The sequence below is a fragment of the Channa argus genome, chromosome 6, assembly GCF_033026475.1.
Source record: "Channa argus isolate prfri chromosome 6, Channa argus male v1.0, whole genome shotgun sequence".
NCBI lineage: Eukaryota > Metazoa > Chordata > Actinopteri > Anabantiformes > Channidae > Channa > Channa argus.
In genome coordinates this window covers 20,772,417-20,797,221 of record NC_090202.1, presented here as the reverse complement: position 1 = coordinate 20,797,221, position 24,805 = coordinate 20,772,417, and the positions used below count along the sequence as shown (strand labels likewise).

General features: G+C 38.8%; 1 protein-coding gene across 4 annotated transcripts in view; it reads left to right on the top strand.

Moving 5' to 3' along the window:
• Nucleotides 1-24,805, top strand: part of clcn2c (chloride channel 2c) — a 133,660-nt gene that overhangs the window by 4,780 nt on the left and 104,075 nt on the right. The window contains exon 1 of one of the 4 annotated variants that reach the window (XM_067507107.1): nucleotides 16,236-16,685. The exons of 1 other annotated variant lie outside the window; for it this stretch is intronic. In XM_067507107.1, coding sequence (XP_067363208.1) covers nucleotides 16,635-16,685 — 51 coding nt within the window. In that variant the 5' untranslated portion in view covers nucleotides 16,236-16,634. Of the gene's footprint in view, nucleotides 1-16,235; nucleotides 16,686-24,805 lie in introns of those variants that run through there. 2 more of the 4 variants (XM_067507110.1, XM_067507109.1) reach the window with 2 other exon arrangements.

The window sequence follows — 24,805 nt, the reverse complement described above, 5'->3', positions numbered from 1 at the left end:
TGACACACAGGGAGAAATGCACAAAGCTCAAATAGACAAAGGCAAACACTCGACAAAACCTACTCGAAGCATACTCACCTGCACCCGCACAGTGGAAGGAGTGCTACAACAGGGAATAGAATCATATTCTTTGCATTAAATATTTTACACTCCTGCTCTGTGTGAATGCCATAATTTTTAACACAAAGGTTCAACAGTTGGATGAAATCAACTATAGAAACCTGAAACATATTGTACAGTGAATCCACCAGCACAAAAGGGTGTAATCACCCCCTGAATTGCTTTCTTCAGTTGTCATCGTGCCCTTAATTATTTCTCAGTATAGGCTCAAACTGCAGCTTCCAGTACTGCAGCATGGGTGCATATCATTGATACGTTTGCATTTCCTTATTTTGAAGGGAAAAATTTTCTTTTTTGGGGGGGAGGAAAACATTTTCATCAACAAAATATTTACTGCATATTTATCTACTGCAAATCTTTCATCAGAAAAGAAACCAATTAAAGTTAATTTTTAATTTATTTATCAAGGGGGATGCAAATGTTTGCATTTTAGAAATGTTCATTATTTTACCAAATAATGTTTTTTTAATATACATCTTCTCAGTTTTATTTCTGATGAAGAAGCATTTGCACTAGCATTTGCATTTGTACTAGTAATAACCTTCAATACCCTTAAACCTACTCTGCTACAATATATCTCCTGTATATGAGGTGAATTATTGTCCTGCTAAACCTTATCTGTGGTTCTTAGAATACCTGATAGCAGCTACAGAATGGCGCCGTTTAAAGTTGGTGGAATCCTCAGGTTAAATGCAAGTGACATCAGAGAAATGAAAAGTTTGGTGAAGATCCCCTCGTGTGTTTTTACTTTAAATAGAAAACTTTCAGCTCATAAGTTAACCTGTCAAAATGCGATACTTAAATAAATAATTGATAGATTTTGGACTTCATGGAATCTTGTCAAATTATTTTGCCATCAAAATTACATGGCTGCTGTTTTTTATTTTCTCATCTCTTTGGTTGCATCATGTGTGATATCAGGTAATGAGCTCCTGGGCATTTTAGTATTATTGGTCAAAGGTTTGAAGGCCTTGAAGTCACCCAGCAGTCAGCAGAGTCTTAATAGACTGTGATCAGTAGTATTTTAGAATTTTAACAAGAGTGTTTCTCTCTCTCTCTCTTTTTAAGAAACAGAACATTTCTTGGCTTCATAATACTGCTGAAAAACGGTCAAAATCAATTAATGTTATTATTTGTAGTTTTTTTGTGGTAATCTGACACTTTGGGCCCAGTGGCCTGCTAATTTGGTAGAAAGTGAGGAAGTGCATGTTTGTATTGTACCCATGGATGTACAGTCAGTGCAGACAGACATTACTTTGAATTAAAGAAGCGGGATGATTCTGAGGTGAGTTTTGGAGTTTTTAGCATATTTTGGTGTGATTCATAGGCAGATTTCTGAGCATTTCTTCACAACAGACATCGAAGATGATGATTTCCTGTGTTGTATCAGGCACTGCAGCAAGTCCAACTGCTCCACCTAATCACAACCAAAGATCTACAATAACTTACATATTATTTTTTTTACTACATCAGGATGCACTTTTCACTTTCATTTCGTGTAGTATCTCTGCCTCACATCCTTTCCTACACAACTCCCCCCCCCCCCCCTTTAACTGCCCGACACCCCCATCAAATTAGTATTACTATGATATACATTATTATGTTTTCCCTAAAGAAACTAACCAACCTCAGTATATCATTGTTTTTGCTGGGAGGCTGGTTCATATGTATATGTTGGGTTAATTACCTAAAGTGTATTTATCTGTGGTACAATACTATACAATACTGACATCACTTCAAAGCTGTTTCACTTATATACAGTTGATGGCAGTGATACACTGAAAGTGTGGCTCTTAGCAAAGTAGTAAACATGGACGTAAAGCTGGTTTTAAAATATTTGTTTTATCAATAAAGGAATGTGTTCAACTCCTTTGTGATTTTGGGAAGAAACCCTAAAAACACTGAAAGTAAATATACAGCTAAATGTGTTTGAGATGCAGTAAAGCAGAGCAGGGCTAATGCGGAAAGGAGTCTTCACCCATCTGACCCTCAAATGTAGAGATGGGGGATCTATTTAGGGAACTTGGCATAATACCATGTAGTGTAGTGTAAACAGGGCTGATTTCAGTGACCATCTAATTTCAAGTGAAAAAAGACTTAATAAGCCTGTGTGATGCAGTGGCTTTCACTCATCTGTTCCAAAAACCTTTCTAATCACACGAGCGTGTAACTTGTGGGACACACCCTGTGTCCATGTAAATGTCATTGCCAGAAGAAAGTACGTTTACTGTCAAGTCCTCAGGCAGCAATGGACTGTGTCCACTCACTTGTGTTGACAAGGACCATGAGAAGATTCTTATACAACCAATTGTACATTTTGGACCTAATTGTTAGCCTGGAGTTGACAATTAAGAGCCTAAAATGTAGTAAGGACAATATTTTTAACAGATAACTTACTGATAATTATGTTTCTGATGGTGACTTCGAACCACTAGTACAAAATCATACACACACTGCATTAAAAAAAAAGACTATTTCTTGTGTAGACATGTCATGGTATATTTCCTGCAGAGCTGGTGACAGGAGGGTAGATGGTACATTGTGAACCTTGATAGTGTATCTGTGTGGCCCCTGGGGATTTGCAGCATGATTTATGCAGTGCAGACCAGCTGAAGGCAACACGTCTCATTTATGCCTAGTTTTAAAAGTTGGCGTGACAGCTCAATAGAATCGCTGCTAATGACTAGTGGCATAATGTAGCAAAAACAGGCAATGGAGAGGTAAAAAAAATGGGAATAGACTTAGGTGCTGAGTCCATTCTGTGACACTCTCACCAAGAGCGGCCTGAGAATGTGGCAACACACCAGGGTGCTGCTGAAGTCAAGCAGAGAACAATATTAGGTTTGTAGTGATGGCTCACCTCAGTCCTGTCAACGAAAGCTCTTCAAAGTGACCTCAAGCTGTTATTACTACCGCAAGTACTGGTGTGTGTGTGTGTGTGTGTGTGTGTGTGTTTGTGTACGCCTGCCTGTTTACTGTATGTACTCGGCCTGCTGGCTACATATTCCAGTGCAACCGGACACCTACCTGCACTGTGTTGAGCTGTGTGTACTTCATCATGTTGTAGGGACAAAAACATGTGTTTAGTAACACACTTCCCATTCCAGTTCACAAAGGTGGTTCCCTGCAAGGTAAAACGTGACAAATCAGCAGTGGACATTAAAGAATACCTTTGGATTTTTGTTTTAGCCACTGCTAGAATTATTTATCTTGTCCACGCTACATGAGAAGAGAGTCTTCATTCAGTTGCTGTTCGGTGCATAAATGCATTGTAAAGTTTAGTCCTCGCAATCACACTGGGATGTGTGTCTCTGCCACACACAATTACAGTGAGAACACACTTGTTGTATTTGCATATTGCACTAAGAAAGACTGAACATGTATGAATATAATCGTCGCACTCTGTTCAGCAACGTTTTCCTAGGAAATGCTATATTTACTACACTACACCATGCAGTTTCTGTAAAGTAGTGGCATGTTTCATAACTGTCGTAGCATCATGAGGTCAAGATGTTCCTATAAACTGTTCAAATTGTGGTGGAAATGTGTGGAAGAGTGTAGTGCTTGCTGCAGGGCTACAGGTTTAAAGGTCAGGATCAGGATTTTATTAGCTACTGTATAGTTGATAAGGTGGATCCTCACAGAATCAAAGTCAAAATGTCACTGACAAAAAAGAAATTTAAAGCAAAAGAGGGGTAAGTTACCAAACAGAGGTGGAGACAGGCATGATGATAAAACCAGGAAGCAGAGACACAGATGACAGAGAGACAGCATTTTCAGTGTTTTATCTCTAAGTAGTCTGCAATTGATTTTCGAGGTTCCTGGAAAGACAGTGGCCCCCATTCATCAACCTATCAGAACTGTTACACTGCCAAACTCCATATTTATCAACTCAGACTTTGGTGAAACCACACATCCTTTGCACTGCACATGGAAAACTACTTGAACTGCATAATAATAAACTTATGTAATAATAAATTATGAAAACATGTACCACCTTACACGAGCCTCACATTCACATAATTGGGTTTTATGATGTTTAAAATGATGGCCTGACCACAGCTGTGAGAATGTTTCATTAATGTGGATCATTTTCACGGTAATGTCAGGTCTTTTACCACAAAACCTTGATGAATGAGATCCAGTGTTCTTAGACGAATAAGCTTTGAGGACGTTCAGTCAATCAGTGCAATTTGGGCAATTAGTTTTCCTGTTCACCCTCATTTGAAGGGTTTTGTAAACACGTGTGATGTGTGGGTGAAATTGTTTCACAGTTGTTTTATATACTTTGACCTTATAGGACCTGTTGTAAACCTTTCTGGGACGGCCTCTCTGGTGGGTACAGTATGTTTCCCAATGCCTTCAGAACAGGGCTCAGGGACATCTCAAATATGTGGACAGACAGTTTAATTCTCTCAGAAACACCCTTATTTCATTTCTGTTATAATTGCTTTCAGGACTTACAAACTGACTCAAAGTAGCTATAGTAATTGATATTTCTTCACTGGAAAAACATTGCTTTTGCTGATAGAGCCAAGAGCTGGAGCTACCAGTAGCTGTTCTGTCAGACTTCACAACTTCCAGATGGTCAGGTGCTTGTGCTGCCTGATCATTGTCTGAATTATTCATTTTCCTCAGCATGGTGGCTCGTCATTGCTGTGGCTCCCATGAGTCCTGTTACACAAAGAGCCTTAAAAATAACTCAATGAAAAGTCTGGTGTAGTATACTTTTGTAGCTCGTAAAAATATTTATGCTTTAATAATACTTTATTAAGCTTGACTCTTTTCAGTAAAAAAATCTTTTAAATAAAAACTTTTTCATTTTTTTAACGTCCCACTGCTCCCCCAGTGTTAAGTTCCACTCTGCCACCAAACTGATGAAGGCAGAACATGAGAGATTCAGGTCGGGTGAGGATTCAACGAGTTGCCGTCCCATGTGTCCCTTCCAGCTCATGCTTGTTAAGGACTCAACACCAAACAAATCAGCATGAAATCAGCAGGCAGAACGAGTTTTATCACCACTTACAACAAGGAGCCTGGACGTCACATCCCAGTGATGGACTACTGCATCCCAAACATGTGGTTTAGCCACACACACACTCAAAGATGTTTCTTTTTCTATCTTCGTAAAGACACACGACACTGTTAACCCACTAGCCCCTTAAGTCATCACAACCATATACAACAATAATACTAAACCTACTGTCGTTATTTTTTATTCTGCTTTCCTTACCCCCCTCCTCAAACCTCAAAATGCTTCAATCTACAGGTAAAAATGTAACACAATAATCCATATGAATGTTATAAGATGTTCAGTACCGACTTTCATGGACACTGACTGCCAGCACAATGCATCTTCTGGTTGGTCAGACAAAACTCCACAAAAAAAGCAGAGAGCCCAGGAAATCCTCCAACACGTCACATATTGTAAGGAATCTGGAGCTTATACAAACCCAGATATTGGCCCACACATTTATCAGCTTTCACCTACATACTCTGGTCGTCCAAGTGGTTCATCAACACAGCACAAATCTGTTAGGACAACTTTATAACACAAAAGGGCTGACATGTATTTCACCAACTTCACCTTGCTTAAACACGCATAAACAATTGATAGTGTTACTCTTACAGTTCTGATTTCACTCAATGCGTCCTTAGTTAACTCATTCGTTATAACTCTGTATTTCAATTTCACTTTGCTTTTGGTTTCTTTGTTGGTTGTAGTGTTTCAAATTAGTGATAAATGTGTGTATAATCAAAGCTTCTTTTTACTCTTAATCTCTAAGGTCTCCCGTACCTTGGAAACAATAAGTAAGACTTTCAAAGAGGCTTATTATATGACATGATCATTGAAATTATTAATTTATAGCTTTTGTCATGGTCCCATTTCTAACCTCATTGATTCAATGATCAACTGTCACATCTGGAATAGGTGTGTGCTACAATGACAGTGTGAGCCAGTGTTTGAAAGGCTCATCGTTTTGGTGTGTGACAGATGCTGAGGAGTGACTCTACTGTGCTTTAGAATTATCGTATTTTGACCCAAACTGTCGTGTGTACTAAAACAATTTGAAAAATCCCACTGTAGGACAGTGCATTTGGCATGAGTTTTCAGAACTGTAATGTTTGTAATCTCCTTCAACAGGTTGACTTCATCCCTTAAACATAGGGTCTAACTCCCTGGCAGGGTGATAAAGTTGCTTTGCCCAGCAGGGTTGCTTTCTTTTCTTACCAGTGTCCATGCTGTGCTGCTGGACTTCTTTTCCTCAGAGTCCGAGCTCATGTTTATTTATTTTTTTACATTTGTTGCAGTGCCAGTGCAGTTGCACAAACAAAACATGAGCACTGCTGATGAATTGGCAGTGAGGAGGAGCCAGCCAGGTATGAGCAGGCATCAGTTTCTGGTGATGTGTGAGTGTCGACTTAAATCAAAAAAATGTTTTGTTTTTTTTTTGGAATCACAGAAATGCCAAAACGTAAATCAAAAACAAAACAAAATTGTATATTTGGCTTTTTAAAAAGATATTTATTATATAGGCACTAAATCATATAAATACGTTAATTATCATATATCTGGCAACACTGGTTGTATGTTACTGTTGCATTATATAAACAGAATAAATACCCGTAGGGACACAGAGCAGTGTGTGTGTGTGTGTGTGTGTGTGTGTGTGTATGTATCACGGTCTTTCATCTCTTTCTGCATGTTCCACTGGTCGACCTCAGCAGCTCTACAACAGTCAGGATTTACCAATGAGATCCTGAATCCCCCTAAGAAAACCTTTATTCTTCTAGTTCAGGTTCCATCACTGTATGAATAGAAACTCACTGCATGCATGCTCATACATACAAACAACATACATGGACACACACATACATAAACCACATACACACAAGCACACATAAACACACAAATGGACAATAAAAAATACAGAGCATGCATGGAGAGACACATGAAAACAAACGTCCGTAACTACAGACATATGGACACACAAACAGTTTATCGGAAGATAAACTGTATTCATGTTTGGATGTTCTAGTCCATTATTGGTGATAAGGCTGTTAATGTGTAATGGCACCAGTATGTAATGTCTGGTTATTGACGCTGCCTGGAGGCTATTCTTCATCTGTGCTCGCCCTCAAGCCTCAGAAGGTCGATGCACATTCAGACCTTATCCAACGCACTCATTACTCTCCAGATTCACTTCTCTTGTTGCCACAGATTTACAGCTGCTATTTTTAGATCATAAGTATGGCATAATTGAAAATATTCTGATTCTGGCATAATCTTTTGTTTGTAGAAAAAAGAAATAATGGGCCAGTCAGTGTGTTGTTCGAAGCCAAAATTGTGCATCTATGTGGTAGCAGCGGTCACTACTGGCTCCCTCTGTGGTTTTATTTCAGAGGCACAAAAGTCAACTAATATAATCATTGACAGTGTATAACATTTCTCCTTAATGGGATTTTCACAGACATTTTGCCACGTAGCAATATAAAAAACAAAGATTTAAATAATAAACTGTGTCTAAATTTCTTTTAAAAGTTCCATTTCAGGGTTTTCTTCACTCATAATTCATTCACTTTAATTAAGCATTATACTACTGCGCTACTGTTGATTTCTTGCATTTTTAAGAGATTATAGATATTGTTTTCCAGCCCAACCCAATATCTGCAAGCATTCCTTTCAAGTTGCATACAACCCCTATAAACTTCAGCAATAAGGTAGAGCTGCCTGTATGCAACCTGAGAGGTGACACCCAGGGCAAAAACACGTGTAATTCTTCAAACAGCTCAGTGTTAAGACTCAGATAACTGTTCCAACAGATTTTTTTTTCTCACCTGAATTGTTGGTAAACATGGTGCTGGACACCAGCAGAACAATGTGTTTTTTTTTCTACATCAAATAGTAAATAATTAGAGGACAAAATTAAAAAGCGATGTCTTGCCACTCTATAGGTGAAATGATGTCCTAGGATACTGTCTGCTGCAAAACATGGGGTTCTAATTTATTTGTGGAAGTAAAGATCAGAAGTTCATAAAGACTGTTATTGTCTTATTTGCTCCCATGGTTTAGTTTTTCCTTGCCCAAAGAGATGAGGAGCAAAGATGTGCAACTTTTAGAAAACATATCAGAGAATAACAGCAGTAAAAACTGACTATGCACACACTAGGTCTCTTGGCTGGTAACTGTGTCTGATGGCCACAGCACGTTTGGGTTTGCATGGGCCAACCCTATATGCAATATCGGTCTCTATTCAACCAAAGGGCTCAGTGTTGCCATGTTGGACAAGTGGAGCTGATGCCATATCAATGAGCCTGATTGTTGATTGATGACACACAGCATCTTTACCTCGTACACTGTTCGACTTACTTGTCAAAAACATTTTCAGCTTCGTGAACTTTGACACACTGTCAAAAATATCACACTGCTTCAGGATATTTGTGAGTTCCCCACATGGTGCAGGAAGGAGGAGGTGGAAGTGATCATGTTAGATTTTAGTGCAGACAAGCAAATTAAACCACATAGATATAAAAATGAAAGCAGCAAGGTTGAAACAAACATCACATGCTTTAGAAGAGTAGTCTCATAGGAAACAAGCACAGAGGGCATACATATGCTTACACAACAACTGTATACACAAATACACTGAGAGAAACCAAGAATAAACACATTAAGTGGGGGTTCCGCTGTCTAAAGTCAGAAAAGGTCACAGCCATGCAGTGCCCAGGACTAATAATAACCCTTTAAGGGAAAAGACTGCTGGTTACAGGAAAGTGTGGGTGTTTCTGTGTGTGTAGGTGAGCTCAGCTCTATAACCCATGAGCAAACTAAATCTGAAAACAGCACCTACTATCTAGAAAGAAGTGTAATGATATAAATAAAGCTTGCTAAAAGCAGCAGCAGCAGCTGTGAGTCATGTGGTTAGATTTACAACAAAACCATTTTAATTGGTTTACCACACATCAGCTACTTGTGAGGAAGACAGGAACAAAGCCTGCAGGGATAATAACATGCTGAAAAAGTTTGACCTTTTCAGAGGTTGATGAACTTACTTATAATCCCAAATAATTTGCTTGGAAACAATTCTTCCTTTATTTCAGGGAAGCTGACAAAAGCACTCATCCCATTTGGCAGATTTTATGAGCTATAGCTTGATAGTTAAGCTAACTTTAGCTCCACAAGTTGGATGTTAAAGCTGCACCCAGCTGACTTTTTAGTGTTTCCAGCTGAAGTGTCTTAAATATACACAAGAAAGCCTTAAACATGCACTTAAGTACTAAGACTTGATGAGCAATGCAGAAAGGCAAAGAAAAAAAACAAAAACAAACAGTATTGTTATTGTATTGTAGATCTTAGTCTTTATATCAAATGAATCTTATTGATCCTACATTTTCCCTTATTCGTACGATCCCTTCCCTTTTTTACCTTAACAAGCTAGGGTAAAGTAATCAAGCAGTCTTTCCTCTTCTTTCTGCTTGTGGTGGTTTTTGTGGAATATAAATGTGCTTTTTCAACTAAGATAACATAAAGATAACGTATTGTCATTGTCGTGTCTCAACTTGTGTAACAGTGAAAAGAAATCTGTGCCGATATAATTCCTGGAAAACTGAGCTTCAAAGCTTCATTTGTCCTATTAAAAGCTGAACTTTGTCTGGTATATGATTATGAAGAGCATTTCCCAGCACAATAAAAATGATAAACTGAAATATTGCACAAATATTTTACAGTCAGAATAAACATTGTCAGCCTCTGATGTCCGTCTCATTGAGGTTATGTGATATCAGTTTGTTCAGGACAGGATGGGGTTGAAAACAAGTCATGTTCATTTGCACTAGACGAAAGACTGACATATGTATTAGAAAACGCTCTTGTTTGGTAAATTTACATATGACAAGTAAGTATGTCGAGAAGTAGACACAATATTCTGATATTACTATTACATTATCTGACTATGTTTTAAAATAGAAAACCAAATCAGTTGAAAACAAAAATCAATCATTGTCACCAAACAATTTTCCACCTGACCCAACCATCACTACATGAATATCCTCAGCAGGGGGAGTTTGCTCAGATCAATTCAGTCCATTCATAGCTGGTTAAGGTTTAATTCCCTTTGGGGAAATACAGCTACACAGTTATGGTTAGGGAAAAACTGGCAGTAATTAAAAGAAACCAACATTCGCTGTGCCTACATGCGTGATAAAAGACTGCAGACGGGAGAGTAACGGCTGAGCAGCTGGGTGATGAAACACACACACACAGCAATGCATCCTCAGTCGAGCCGATTCTGTCCAAAGTCCGACTGAACACACAGCTGCCTCCAGAAGCCTACATTTGATCTGAAATCCGACTATATGTTGAATTCAAACAAATGTGCGTCATGAAAAAGCCCTGCTTTCTCTGATGTTCTGTATGAGGATTTACAGTAATCCAGTGCATGTGTATCACCTCCAAAACCTTATTACTCCAAGTAACTTGATTATTTAGAATCATGTAGGCTAAGTACACTTTTTATTTTATAAATGTATTCAATTCAATTCAATTCAACTTTATTTATATAGCGCCAATTCACAACAAAGTCATCTCAGGGCACTTTACAGAATAAAGTCAAGATTATAAAGATATATAAAGAGAACCCAACAATTCCCCCTGGAGCAAGCCATAGGCAACAGTGGAGAGGAAAAACTCCCTTTAACGGAAGAAACCTCCAGCAGAACCAGGCTCAGGGTGGACGGCCATCTGCCTCGACCGGTTGGGGTGAGTGGAAAGGGGAGAGAGAAAAGAACAGAGCAACAAAAGCAACCCTTGTGCTTTTGTAGGAATATAGGAAAATCAGCAGTGGTGGAGGCTTAACAACATGTAAAATTATAAAATTGACAAAACAGTATTTTTTGTTGTGTTTGTTAAGATTAAGTGGAAATGTATTGTAGACATGTCACAACGTCACATACTTGTTTTTGTACTAATAATAGATTTTATTTTCATTGCGTTTCTTGAAGGAACTCAGAGATGAAATACATAATAAAAACACTAACAATAAAGCAATACAAAACGCACCTAATTAAGATTAAATGGTATTGTTTATTATAAAATGTTATTGTAGCTGATAATTTCTACAGCTTTACCCATATCAGCTTTGATTTAAATCAGCTGTTTTAAATGTTCCATGCAAAATGGCTGAAGCTGAAAATGATAACAACAGAATTACAAAAAATGAAACATTAAGAAAATACATTAAAAAACAAGTTGATTTGCATATTCTCACTGGGTGTCTGACTTTGTAAATAGGAAATAATTTTTCAAACTTAATGCTTTATTGGTTTTCTCAGTTTGGTACAGCAAATTTTGAGCGGTGATATTTTGGTTACAAATTACAGGTGTACTTACCACCTGAAGCCAGCAGTGTAAACCAGCCCCTTATTCAGACCTGCAGATCAGACTGATGTGCTGGAGGACTGTAGATGGGCCTTCCACAGAAAGAGGATTGGAAAAGTGAAACTGTGGTGGGCTTTTCACTCCAGTCAGGCTGATCAGTCTTGTCAACGCCGGCCATGAGAAAAGGAGCAATCTGCTCAGAGCAGAAGGGTCACAGCTGAACAGCTCCTGTCACAAAAGGTGCTGGTCTACCTTAGTCACACACAAACACACACACACACACTGATCTAGTTGAATGGCTTGTAGCAGTGTCACTGCTCTGGCCTCTGGCTCTCATTGAGCGTAGTTCTCGAATTACCTTTCTAGGAATGTGCTAGTTCTGTTGTGCAACACACCTCATCACTTAGCCAGTCTTTCAACGAGCTAATAGTTTACTGACTTTAGACTGTCCCATATCATATTATGGTAAATCTTTGTATATGCGTCTCAGAATGACAATTTTCTATTTGAATAAACTTAAATTGAAGGCATCAGAGCTGAGGATATATTATCTGTTGATATCTTTTGTATGCAGACAAACACACAGATAAACAGCATATAAAAGAGAAATTATCATCAATGCATGTCTTTCTCGTCAGCTGTCTTTTTCATTGTCAGCTGTCTAATTTGCCATTCTGTTGGTGTGTCTTTCCCCTGGTGGCCCCATCTTTCACACTTGAAGGCATCCAGTAAACAAGCTGTCAGACAGTCAAACAAAAGCCATTAGCTTTGTATGAAAGTTGCTGATTGATAGAATTATACTTAATGTGGATGTTACAAACATTTGTGCATTAAACAAATATGAGTGGAAGCAAAGAAATATGGGTTTTATTTAAGTCTTAGGGCTGCAGGGCTTGAATCTGGAATTCATCAAATATTTTACTTTACAATGGACCTAAGAGCTCAGAAAACCTCAATTTGAGAAATTGTGCAATGGACATAGGCAGATAGGTAGATATTAAGATTTGTAAATATTTCAGTTGCTCCTGGGGACAGTTCCATTGTTGTTTGTGGTCCTTGCAGTGTGTTTGTTTTTCGTTTGGTTGTGTTATGGCTTTTTGCAGCCTTATTTCTATGCTTGTGCCAGTGTTGCCCAGATTCAGTTCTTTTCTTAGTTTGCTTGTGTGTGTCTATTCGTGCATGTTTTCAAGAACTGCACAGCCACTCATATTTCATATGTTTGCTTTACTCGTATTAGCTTAAGCTTTGGGTTTTGTCACTTACACAGTGTAGTCAACAGTATGAAGAGGAGGAGAAAGGAGTAGCGACCCATAACTTTTTCACTGTACATATACTGTAGCATGTGAGTAAAGTGTAACATTGCAGTCCACAACAGCTACAAAAATGTGACTGCTATTGAAAGTTTTTTATTTAGGTCATATTTTACTGAGGCACATGACACTTTTGTGAAACTACATTTAAGAAAACCTGCTGCTCAGGACGTTTTAGACCCATATCTTCTAAATCCCATTGCTTTTCTTATCACATATATTTTCAATCCTACTCTTGTTACAAATGAGATTTCTAAGGTGTTGCTCTTTTTGTGATTAGTTTCCATAGAGACATTTTTAGTCAGTGTGTGTCCTGTTATTTTTTTTCCTTATTATGCTAAAATTGCCTCACGGGCCAGTCCTCGGAGCTTGGATTTAGCTGGTAAAATACATTTTGTTCCGTGTAAAAAAAGTAGATGGACGGCCCAGTGAAAATACATCTCACTTCCTATATTTAGAACAAAGGGTTACCAGTATTATTTTGGTTAATAAAGATTCCATGGAAAAAGGATGATAAAAGCTGTTTATAGAAAGACAGTAGTGCCATGGATGGATTGGTGAGACAGGCTCCTGTGAACAGTGTGAAGTGCTAATATTTTTAGCAAACAGACATTGGTCATTTCGTAAAACAGAAATCGCCAAAAAGTTACACAGAATTTAAAAAAATTGTGAAAAGAGACATAAAATTACAAAAAAGTCACAAAAACCTTTGACAAAAAAGCTGCATAACACATAAAAAAAATGAGAGATTTTTCACCTGTACCCAGGAGACATTTTCTTCATGAGTAATGCAGAAGGTAAAATATTACATGACGTTGACTGGTGGAAACGTTTGGAGGACAACATAATGTGTCCTCCTAGGCTTGCCTATGATCACAAGCTGCAAGTGACTAGCTCATCTCTTTGACAGATATCTGCTCAGGAACTGATGCACATTCACATTAAAAAGAGCCCCTTTGGTTGGTTTGGGCACCTCATCACGATACCTCCTTATGCCACCTCTTTGCAGAAGTGTTCTGGGCATGTTCAAACACACCAGGAGCAATAATCATGCCATGTGGTATGGGAATGCCTCAGTGTGCTCCAATCGGAGCTCGAGGATGTGGGTGAGAAGTTTTTTTAGCCGGATTCAATCATGCCCTCAGATTACAATAGGTGCCAGGAAATGGTTGGATGTGGTGCTCATTATTGCTGCTGTTTATCATGTACCGTCACTCATTTTTCAATGTGAAGAAGTAAGGCTATCATGAGTAGCAAGAATAAAGGCCCTTGCATAACCTGTAAAAGAGCAGTTTGACAAGGTACACAGCTAAACTACAAAGGCTGTCACTTTAAAAACACAAACACAAACCGTGGTTGTGCTAACAATTAACCTGTCTGTCAACACATTCTGTCTAAAATTAAAATGCCTTTGCAGACTCACATGTGTATTTTTATAGGATGAGCTCCCTGCTGACAGCTATGAATAGGTTCCCTGTATTTGTTTCACAACACTGCAAAAGAACATCAAACACATAAGTTTCTCAGTATCATGTTTCTGAAGATAAATTAAATCCAGCACATGTTTGACCTCAGGAAAAGATATCTCTTACTTTGGGCCAGCAGCTAATATCCTGAGAACTGTTACCATCTGAACATCTACAAGTTGGAAAAGTCGGAAAAGCAGCAGTAGCTCTGCCCATGAATCACTGTGGATTCAGTTTTATAAAGTTTTTTTAATTTCAAAACTTAACATTTTAAATTAGATTTTAATCCAGTGAGAATATGCGATTGCAAAAAGTAGTTTAAATTTTCTTTTTTAAGTTTAATCACAATTTGGACAGATTTTGCACCCACTCAAAGCTCAACTTTTGATTATCTCAGAGTCACATGTGGCATCCCCTCTAAGTTATCATAGAAAGCAACCTAATATTGATTCTTACAACATACCTTGAACAAAATCCATTTTCAGAAAAGTTTGGACATTGTGTAAAATGTAAATAAAAAAGCAATGGAAAGATTTGCAATTCATTCAAAACTGTTTTTTCATTCTAAATAGGAAAAGGACAACATGTCAAAACATTTTTTAAGACATATTTGCCCATTTTGATTTTGATGCTATTGAAATGTCTCAAAAAGTTGAGACAGTGTCAACAAAAGACTGGAAATGATGTATAATGCCACCTACACCTGGTGGAACATCTCATAACAGATGAGGTTAATTTGCAACAGGTCCTTATGATGACTGGCTATAAAAAGCTGAGTCTTTTAGAAGTAATGTTAGTGCAAGGACAGTCTGTCTGTGAAAAAAAAAAAGCATGGCTCAGTAGTAAAAGAGTCGGGGTGCTTAACTTGCCTAACTGCAGTCCGGACCTGTCACCCATTGAAAACATTTGGTGAATTATGAGGCAGAAAATGTGGTGAATAAGGCCTTGAAGTGTTGAATAGCTGAAATTACACAGTAATTAGCCTTATTTATTGTTTTATTCATTTATTTTACCTAAATGGACAAAGCAGGTGATATTTTTTTATGAATAGCTTTAAATGCAGAGATGCTAAGTAAGTAACATAAACTTAAGTACGGTTCTTAAGCACTGTTTTGAAATATTTCTACACAACTGGAATGTTTCCATTTTATGTTACTTTCACTCCACTACATGATTTTTTACAGCTTTTGTATAAACTATTGTTAGTTACTTTTTAGAGATTCTTGTAAAAATCAAAGAAACTAATAAATGATGACATAATATTACAGGTGCATACGTGGGGCCAGAAAGGTGTGACTGGCCAACCCCCAAAACCTGATTGTCCACCCCAGATACCAGAGTGATAAGGTACTGTAGAACTTTCAGAGAACTGCTAAAATAAATCATCATTATAAATAGAGAAAAAAATATTATTTTGCACATTTAAGGTGGTTTCATATATTATGCCACAACACATTTTTGAACCAGTTACAACCAGTTTTTGAATTGCAGCAATTGCTTTTCCAGCCTTTTGTTGCCCCTCTTCCAACTTTTTTGAGATGTGTTGGTGCCATCAAATTCAAAAATAAGCTAATATTTGTCCTATTGTGAATAAAGTTTGTTGATGTTCTGGTTTTATTCAGGTTTTACACATCTGCCCAACTTTTTTGGAAATGGGGTTCGTAAATGTTTTTAAAGTTGAGTTTGAAACCTTTTAAATCTTTTTCCAAATGCACCAACTTTTTTTGAGCGCGTGTCCCAGACTTGCCACCCCAATAAAACCATTGTAGATCCGCCCCTGTATGAAGGACGCTCCTAACAGCACATAGAGTTGTTAAACCTCAGCTTCACCTTTACTTTAGAGTCTCGGTGCTAACGCACACATTTGTCCTTAATTTATTATTCACTAGAAAATCTGAAGTCAACTTTATCATTACTTCTATTGTACTTCACGTCAGATTTGGAGCATCTACGTTGTACTTCAACTTGAGTAAAGAACTCTACTAGTGGTGGAATACTTTTATTAATACGAGTATTTACTTTGTGTACTTGTAACACCTGTGTGCAAAGGAACTCCGGCATAATTCCCACTCTCTGAGTGACACTTCGCTCCGGTCCCGATGGGAGGGCCACTTCAAACCACATAGTCCCGCCTCACGCTGTGTACCGCGCTGGGCACTACAGGCTATAAAATGAAGGAACTTACTGTAACCAGGACGCGTGCTCCAGTTGGAGTTTCTTTGGCGAACTCCCGCAGACAAGTCAAACTCAGTCCGATGCTTTAGTCCGTGTCCGCATACAGAGACACCGCTGTCGATTTTTCCTCTTCCAAGCCGAGACGCGTTCATCAAGTCGCCGGGTGAAGACGGACGGGGCAGAGCCATGGCGGGGGACGGCTCAGACCAGCGGGCGCTGCAGTATGAACAAACTCTGGTGAGTTTGACTGAACTTTGTTCGCGGCTCACGCACGGTAACTGTTCGTGTAGAGGAAAACCAGACTCCGCTCACAAATCTGTCAACTTAACGCCGCCCGCCTCGTTGGCTAAGCGTACCCTAACGTCACTGACGTTGGTTAAGTTAGCAATCTGCGAGAGCAAAAGTTAGACATTGACTGACATTAGCGCGTGTTGGTGTAACACATGTAACCCGAATGAACCGGTGTGTGTGTCTGATTCTAGAAATGTCTATGGGTGTGTGTGTTTGTCGAATAAAAAATGTCAGAATTAAAAGGGGGTTCGACCCCCTGCACACTGACGTGAAAGAGCCCGAGCTTTGTTTCGGCGGAAGCCGCTGTTTGTGGCTTTAAGTTGGAAAATGTCCCCTTCGGTTTCCTCCCGAGGCGACATAAGCACATAATGACATGTTTCTTATTTGTTAAACACCGCAGGCAAACGTGTTTAGCTGGTACCTTGACAGAACAGGTAGCAAAGAGGTCGATTGTCTTAACATCTGGATTTGGCTGGGCACGTGAGGAAAACTTGGACCAAACTCCCCTGTAAAACAACCAGGCGCTTTGAGAAAGTCGCATATATCTCAGTGAAACACCTCATTGTGTCATCAAAGATCCCGGGATTACGTTAATTAACCCAACGTTTTGAGTGATTTAAAAAGTGCGATAAATTCGGCAAACTGTTGATTTAATCAGGCTTTTAAGTCGGTTTGTCTTTTCCACACACCGTCTTCGTCTAAATAAAGACACTGTGGATGGTAGCGAGGTACATTGTTTTTTTTTGTTTTTTTTTATTCGTTAAAGGCCCAGATATGCACATTTGTCTCTTCATCATATGGTGCTTTGCTTACATTTCTATACATGAAATGCGTGTATGTGTTGGCTGCAGTGACGGGACCCTCCCTGCCATGCAACTATTTAGTGTTGGTCAGCAGCTTGGGTGCTGAGAAAGGGTGGATGACGTTTTGTAGGATGAGATGCAGCAGACAGTCATGCAGGTGTTCCGTGCTGGTGCTGCTTTGATGCATCTGATGATTGACTTTTAAAGTTGGACTTCACAAGTCACTGTGAACCTTATAACTTGCCTAAGCTTCTATCGTTTTGGGCTGACATAATGAGAATGCATTCGAAATTCAGTGGTGGTCTGCACATGGCTCAGAAGATGAAACACTGAGTCACTAGGCAATATTTAACCCAGTTTATACAGCAGGGGGCTCCCAAACATTTTAATGACAAACAGAAACCAATCACACATGGGGTGAGAGTGAGTCCCTGTGATTTGTGTCTAGTTGAACGTTTACTGACAAAACGTCTATCAAGCCTAAGGAATCTGCTCTTGGAGAGGAAGGTTTTATAGGCCAACTGGAACCATTCAGTAGTTGTGAGGCTTTAAATTAAGAAGAGTCACGACTGTAACACTTCCTTAGGCCTCTGTTTCCACTTCTTGAAAAAAGTTTCTTTGTAAACCAGCTCACCCCCCACCTCCCCTCCTCATCCTCTGAGTGTGTGCTTGTAATCTGTGTGTGTGTTTTGTGTGAAAGCTTACACAACGTGCGACTCGCTGATTCAGCTCTGGACTCTCTCTCTCTGTCTTGTGCTCTGCCGTCCGGGTTTCTGAGAGGAACGCACAAGCAGCTCTCTCTGCAGAAATCCATCCACACGTCCAGCTGCTGTGCTCGTATGGTCGTTACATGAACACAACCGCACTGAAAGCATCTTCATAGAATCAAATAAAAATAGCCATGATTTGAGAATTACCTCCTTTTAACATAAATGAGTTCTCTCTCTGTGCCCTTCATCCGTGGGTTGTAGTAACACGGTGTCTTTGTGTGCTTTTGGCAGTCATGCTGGTTGTGTGGGTTTGTTGTGGGCAGTGGATGCTCAAAGAGGCCAGTGTAGTTTGGCTGTGAGAGGCCGACTGTACAGAATTGTTGGCAGGGCCAAGGGTAGGGAACACTTGCACAATAAAAGTGACCTCAACAGATTGTGTGTTAACATGGGACCTGTGCACCGGTACATTTTTGTGGCAATATGAAGTCAAATATTTGTTTGGTTATGTGGGATGTTATTGATTTTCTTGAGTACGTTTTACAATAAAGTATATTTTATTGTGTATACTAAACTTCTCGGTTTGATCAGAGACCACGATGACTTAAACGTAAACCAGAATTTGCAACACATTTGATATGCTTAAAATATCAGCAAGCATCATAAAGAGGTGTCAGTATACCTGCATGAGTTTAAAGGTGCAGTACTGCTAAAATACAGTAACACCACCCACATGTTGTGTATTTTGCTGATAATTTCCTACTAACATTTCTCATAGTTTCCTAGAAATTAGCATGTATTTAGTAGTTAATTTCCAGAAAATTCTCTGGGGGTGGAGGGGGTATAAATTGCATTTTCTACATTTTCATGTAGTAGGCAAGTGACAATAATTCATAATAATAAATTGGGATTTATTAGATGCTCAAAGAAAGATATAATAATTGCTAATTCTTGATCCAATAGAAAGTGTGCTACACTAGTTTGTGGAAATGTAGAAATTCGTTTGTTGCAGTAAAGTTTGTGAGGTTTTATACCATGAAGTTTTTTTTTTGTTGGTAATAACCGCTATTTAGTAACAGCTAAATAGCAGCTAACATTTAGAAAATTGGAAATTGTGGTAAATTTACCGGCGAAACAAATCACAGCTTTTAACCATTTTACTGCTATATGAATAATGCTAGTATACCTGTTAATTAAAAATTATCAGGTAAGTCGGCACAAGTGTGTGCATATTTGCATAAGGTAGTATCATTATATCATTAAATAGTAAATGGACTGTGTTGGAATCAAAGTTTCAGATGTTATATAGTGGCGTGATAAATGCGACCCAATCATAAGAAGGGCTAATATTTGATATTTTGTGTTTGATGACCGCAATATTCCTCCTCAATAAAAGGCATTAGTGAGTGTGATATGGCTCCAATTTAGTTGGCAAACTTTGGCACATGATGAAAGAAGAAGCTCTAGCTTGAGTGCTAGGTTTTCTGCATTGACAAACGCTTCTGATTTTTCACGATGTTTTGTCTCAGTCTGCATCTGCACGAAGAGGTGCCCCAAGTCTCGAACATGTGAACTGCAGTAGTCCCAGTCAGGTGTTCAATTTAAAAAAAAGAGCTTGTTTAATGTAGAGACACACAGTACCTGACTTAGGTTAAGCAGTGTTGACAGTCTTTCCATTCATCCACAAGTTATTGTCCAGATTTCTAATCATTAACTAACTAGATAAGAATGACCTGATAGGAATATGGGCTCTAAATGATATGTGAGGCTCTTAAAGGAGCATTCCATCAATTTTACACATCACATCTTTTTACCTGTAGTGAACAGTACTCTGTACCTTCTCAAATAACCATGATTATGTCATGGCTTGTTTGGCATTGGAGCTGAAAAAAGTGCTAAACGCATTTAAATACATTATTTAGACAAAGAGGGAGTTGTTGTATTGGGGTTTTTTGAGTATAGCTGCAGTGTATTTTATTTTCAGTTTGCCAAGTGTGTCCTCCAGAACCCAAGGTTTTTCAATTTCACTGTTTTAGGAAAACTACAGGAGAACTTTTAGGAATCTGAAACCAGTAAATAGTCGACTTTCTCTTTCCAAAATTACTTAAATTGATGAATCAATAATCAAAATGACTGTGTGTAATTGTTTCAGCTCTGTTTTGGAGCTTGCCTCATACTGTGGTCTTGAATTCTCTGTCTGGGGTTTGACCATCCATAGACACTGGTATAAGTCACATACCAAAAGCAAATGTCCTGTGGGAAAAGGTTTTAGAGGATTACAGTTACATAGCTTGTGCACTGCTGTAGCAAACAATATCAGAAGTAAAGCCAAGGTCAACCATGTCTGCACTGCGTTCTGCTTGTGTAATTACATCTGACACCCCCCGCATTCCTGGGAGTCTTGATTAATTTTGTTTCATGTTCCTCCTCTGCTGAAATGGTCAGCAGACTGTGGAACGTTTTCGATGGCTGGTCGTTGTTATTACTTGATAAAGTGAATGTGCTGGTGTCATGGTGTGTTTGTGTAAGGTGACATGATCTGTCTGGAGGCTTATGATCAGCTGTCCCACAGGTTCTGATGTGTCAACATTGCTGGTGTCCCCTCAGTGTGTGTGTGTGTGTGTGTGTTTGTTAGTGGAGGATATTCAGCAGCTCAGATAAGAGTCATAAGGTGAGAGATAAGGTGACCAGCAAACAATGAGTCAAAGGATAACCACCCGTTTTTATTATGTTTAGTATCCCATTCTGACACACAGACACTATAAACATTAAGTGCCATATTTAAAAGCACTCTTTAACTCTCGTTAGTAAGGAAGTCATGGGCCAGTGGAAAAGTGTTAACTACTGTAGATTTTATTTTATGTTTTTCAATAAAACAACAGGGAAGTGAAACAGCAAAAGAGAAGTATGGAGACTTAATAATGTGTGATTCGCCCCTCTGTTTGTGCTTCTGTGTGTTTCTGTTGTAGCCATTTGTCTTGTTGTGACATAAAGTAGTTTTTAATCCCCTCTCTCTGCCTTGCTTTGGTAATTAGGTTTTATGTAGCCTCGGCCATGCAGTAACAGTGGAAATTTCACTTGTGTTCTCCTCTCGGCTGTTTCACTTCATCATGGTTTGTGAATAAAGTCAAGACAGGTCACCAACTCACTGACTTGGATATGAGTTCAAAGAAAACTGTGAATAGGCTCCTTCTAGCACCAGTTTTGATGTATCTCGCACTGTAACGGAGGATCAACGTTTAGCTTTTTGGCTTTGGTGGATACCATTTGTGTGACTGTATTTGTCCTCAAATGCATTGATCTCACAGGATGTCAGGATGGCATCAATAACATTAACATATTATATTAAGTGTTGAGGCGTGTCTTTTGATTAGTGCCATGCAATAACTTTGTCTCCCTCCTGTGACCTTATCAAATAGGGATTGAAGAAGAATTGGAAAAAAGATCAAAGGCAAATTGATGTTGTTTCAGAGATAACCGTCAATAGCGCTGATTAGTACTCAGCAGTAGAAGGTCAATATAGGGCTTAAAGTTTTCAGCAGAGGGGAAAATTACATAAAACATAAAAAGCTGTAAATGCACCATCTGTAGTTTGATCAGTCCGTCAATTAAAGCTAAAATCTCTGGGCTCCTGTTGGGGAGCTGAAGACTCAAACTTTAAGTTCACGTTAGCCCTTTTCTTTTTAAAGCAAGGACACAACAAAAATATTAGAATGGTCGGTGTTTTTATTTTTGCTGCTGTTCTAAATCCACCACAGTGCAGGGCATCTGTGCTGACATTGATTTTTAAGATGAAAACAAATGACAAAATGTCAGGGGCACAAAAATAACATTAACACATAATGAAAAATAATCAAAGCTTTAGTACAAGCAAGAGTGAATTTACTAAAGTCAAAACGATAAACGACACAGAGTCACTGTCACTCCATCCTCTGTACATCCTTATGTGCACAGGTACATTTACTGGTCATAGCCAGGTATCACTGGCGGTGGGAAAGTTTCCTCAGTTTTCTCAGGTCCGGCTATTTGCTATTAGCTCACTGTGGTTAACACATCCTATTCTAGTGGTGAATGGGGAGGCAAAGCTTTTATCCATGTTTCCAACGAGCATAGTTGTGGTCAACTTATGTAAATTGTTTCACTTCTCCCAATGTTGTTTTCTCTGCTTTGCCATGTCTGCTAGACTGTGCTCTTTGTCTGTGTGCTTCCAGTGAGCAGAGGCAGACAGATGAGAGGCTTCACTACAAATGCCAAAACCACAATCCGCTAATCTTACTCCCTGGCCTCCTCAAGATCTATTGAAATGCTGCTGGCCCTTTTTATAAATTTAGAATTGGCTAAGCACTGGCATCGAACTCGCACTGGCGTGTACAAACCTTTTTTTCACATTTGTGAACTCTAATTTTTCCTTGCATATTCAAGCTAAATGCTGACACTTTACATCTGTAATTTTATCTGTAAAAGTGACAGCTTGAAGCTAACATGTAAATATACTGTAGCACGAAACTGGAGTTTTATATACTTGTATTCTTCAGCTCTTACTTTTTGCCAGTTTGAAAGCATGAATGGACTTTTTTTCCCCACAAAGGGTAAGAAACAGTCTGATACAAACAGTCTGATAGTGTGCATTGTGTTGTAGGGCATTGTGTGACCCTGGCAGAGCTGTGTTGTGAAAGCACACGGAGACGAAAACAGACAGTTGAGAGAAGACATAAGGAATGATGATGAAAAAGTTTGTTCTGCAATAATAAAACTTGATCAGAATAAGAGGTAGAGGAAAAGATCAGAAGCAGTGTATCTATGTTTTACCTCAAATATCCATAAAACACAGTAAGATTGTGTTATCTCTTTAAACAGTTTTTAGCATTTTGTTACATTTTCTGAAGAACAGACAGTCAGTACCTTGTGTTAATGACTTGCTGACTCAGAAGAGACAAGCTCAACTTAAAAACTTCCTATTTAAATTTGTAAATAAGAGGAACTTTTTTGGTTGTTTATTTTTGGTTGTTTATTTATAATACAGATACTTACAAACATTTGATTTTTATGATTTATTTTGTTGTCTGTAATGCACTGTTAAAAAATGTATTTTACTTTAAAGATGTAGTTTCTCTGATGTAATTTGAACATCTCATCCCCAGAGTCCATGTCCACACAAACGTACAAATGTATTACTGCTCAGTTAAACACGTAACTGTCAGGTATAATGTAAAAATGCCCATACAAATTGCTATAAATATTTCCATAATTAACAAACTATGAGCTTTTCTGTAGTGTGAGTTTCCCCTCCTCACTGCACCACAGCATATCACCAGTTGTCTCATTAACATTGAACCCTGCTAGGTTTTTCACAGTATTCTTGGACATAGTTACCATCAGTGGGGTCCACCTCAATTGGGTGCTTTCAGTTTGATTCAGTTACTGTCACTGTCGTCTTTGGAAGGCATTGGGGCTGTGTGAGAGAAGACTGCAGGTACAACTCAGGGCTGGTAAAACTCTTGTCACCACCTCTGCATTAGTTGTTTTTTTTGTTTATTTTATGTGATCTGTTCATTTTCAGAACTGGTTTAGAGTTTAAAGGTTCATTGTTGATGTCTTTCTATCATTTTGAAATAAATGAATATCAGTCATGTCATCATTGCGTGAACAAAATTCCCCATTCTTTTGGATCTCAGCTGGACATAGTTGGGACAAATAGCCAGGGGTCACCTTGAATCGGCACTGTGCCTTGATAAAGCTGCAAAGTAAAAGTTGACACATCAGTGGATGTTCAGTTCATTATCAGCAGAGTGCGTCTGCCGTCAGATTTGCCAAGTCTAGAGCTGCATTTACCTCAAACACTTTATTTTTTTTTGATTAAAGGGGATTTTATAAGATGTAAAATGCAATCAGCCACATTTGCTTGACTCCACTGAAGCCGCCTTCTTTTTACTGATGTGTCTGCTGCACTAGTTATGTTTTAAAGAGTGTGTGTGTGTGTGTGTGTGTGTGTGTGTGTGTGTGTGTGTGTGTGTGTGTGTGTGTGTGTGTGTGTGTGTGTGTGTGTGTGTGTGTGTGTGTGTGTGTGTGTGTGTGTGTGTGTGTGTGTGTGTGTGTGTGTGTGTGTGTGTGTGTGTGTGTGTGTGTGTGTGTGTGTGTGTGTGTGTGTGTGTGTGTGTGTGTGTGTGTGTGTGTGTGTGTGTGTGTGTGTGTGTGTGTGTGTGTGTGTGTGTGTGTGTGTGTGTGTGTGTGTGTGTGTGTGTGTGTGTGTGTGTGTGTGTGTGTGTGTGTGTGTGTGTGTGTGTGTGTGTGTGTGTGTGTGTGTGTGTGTGTGTGTGTGTGTGTGTGTGTGTGTGTGTGTGTGTGTGTGTGTGTGTGTGTGTGTGTGTGTGTGTGTGTGTGTGTGTGTGTGTGTGTGTCCAACAAAGCAAAAGAACTTATTATAAGGTGGAATAATTTTTCTCATTATTTGAACAGCTAGAAACCTCAGCCTTGGCATCCTAGTCTATCAAATTTTAAACTATATTGACAATGACTCTCTGTATATTGAACAATTGCCCTTTTAACATTTATTACA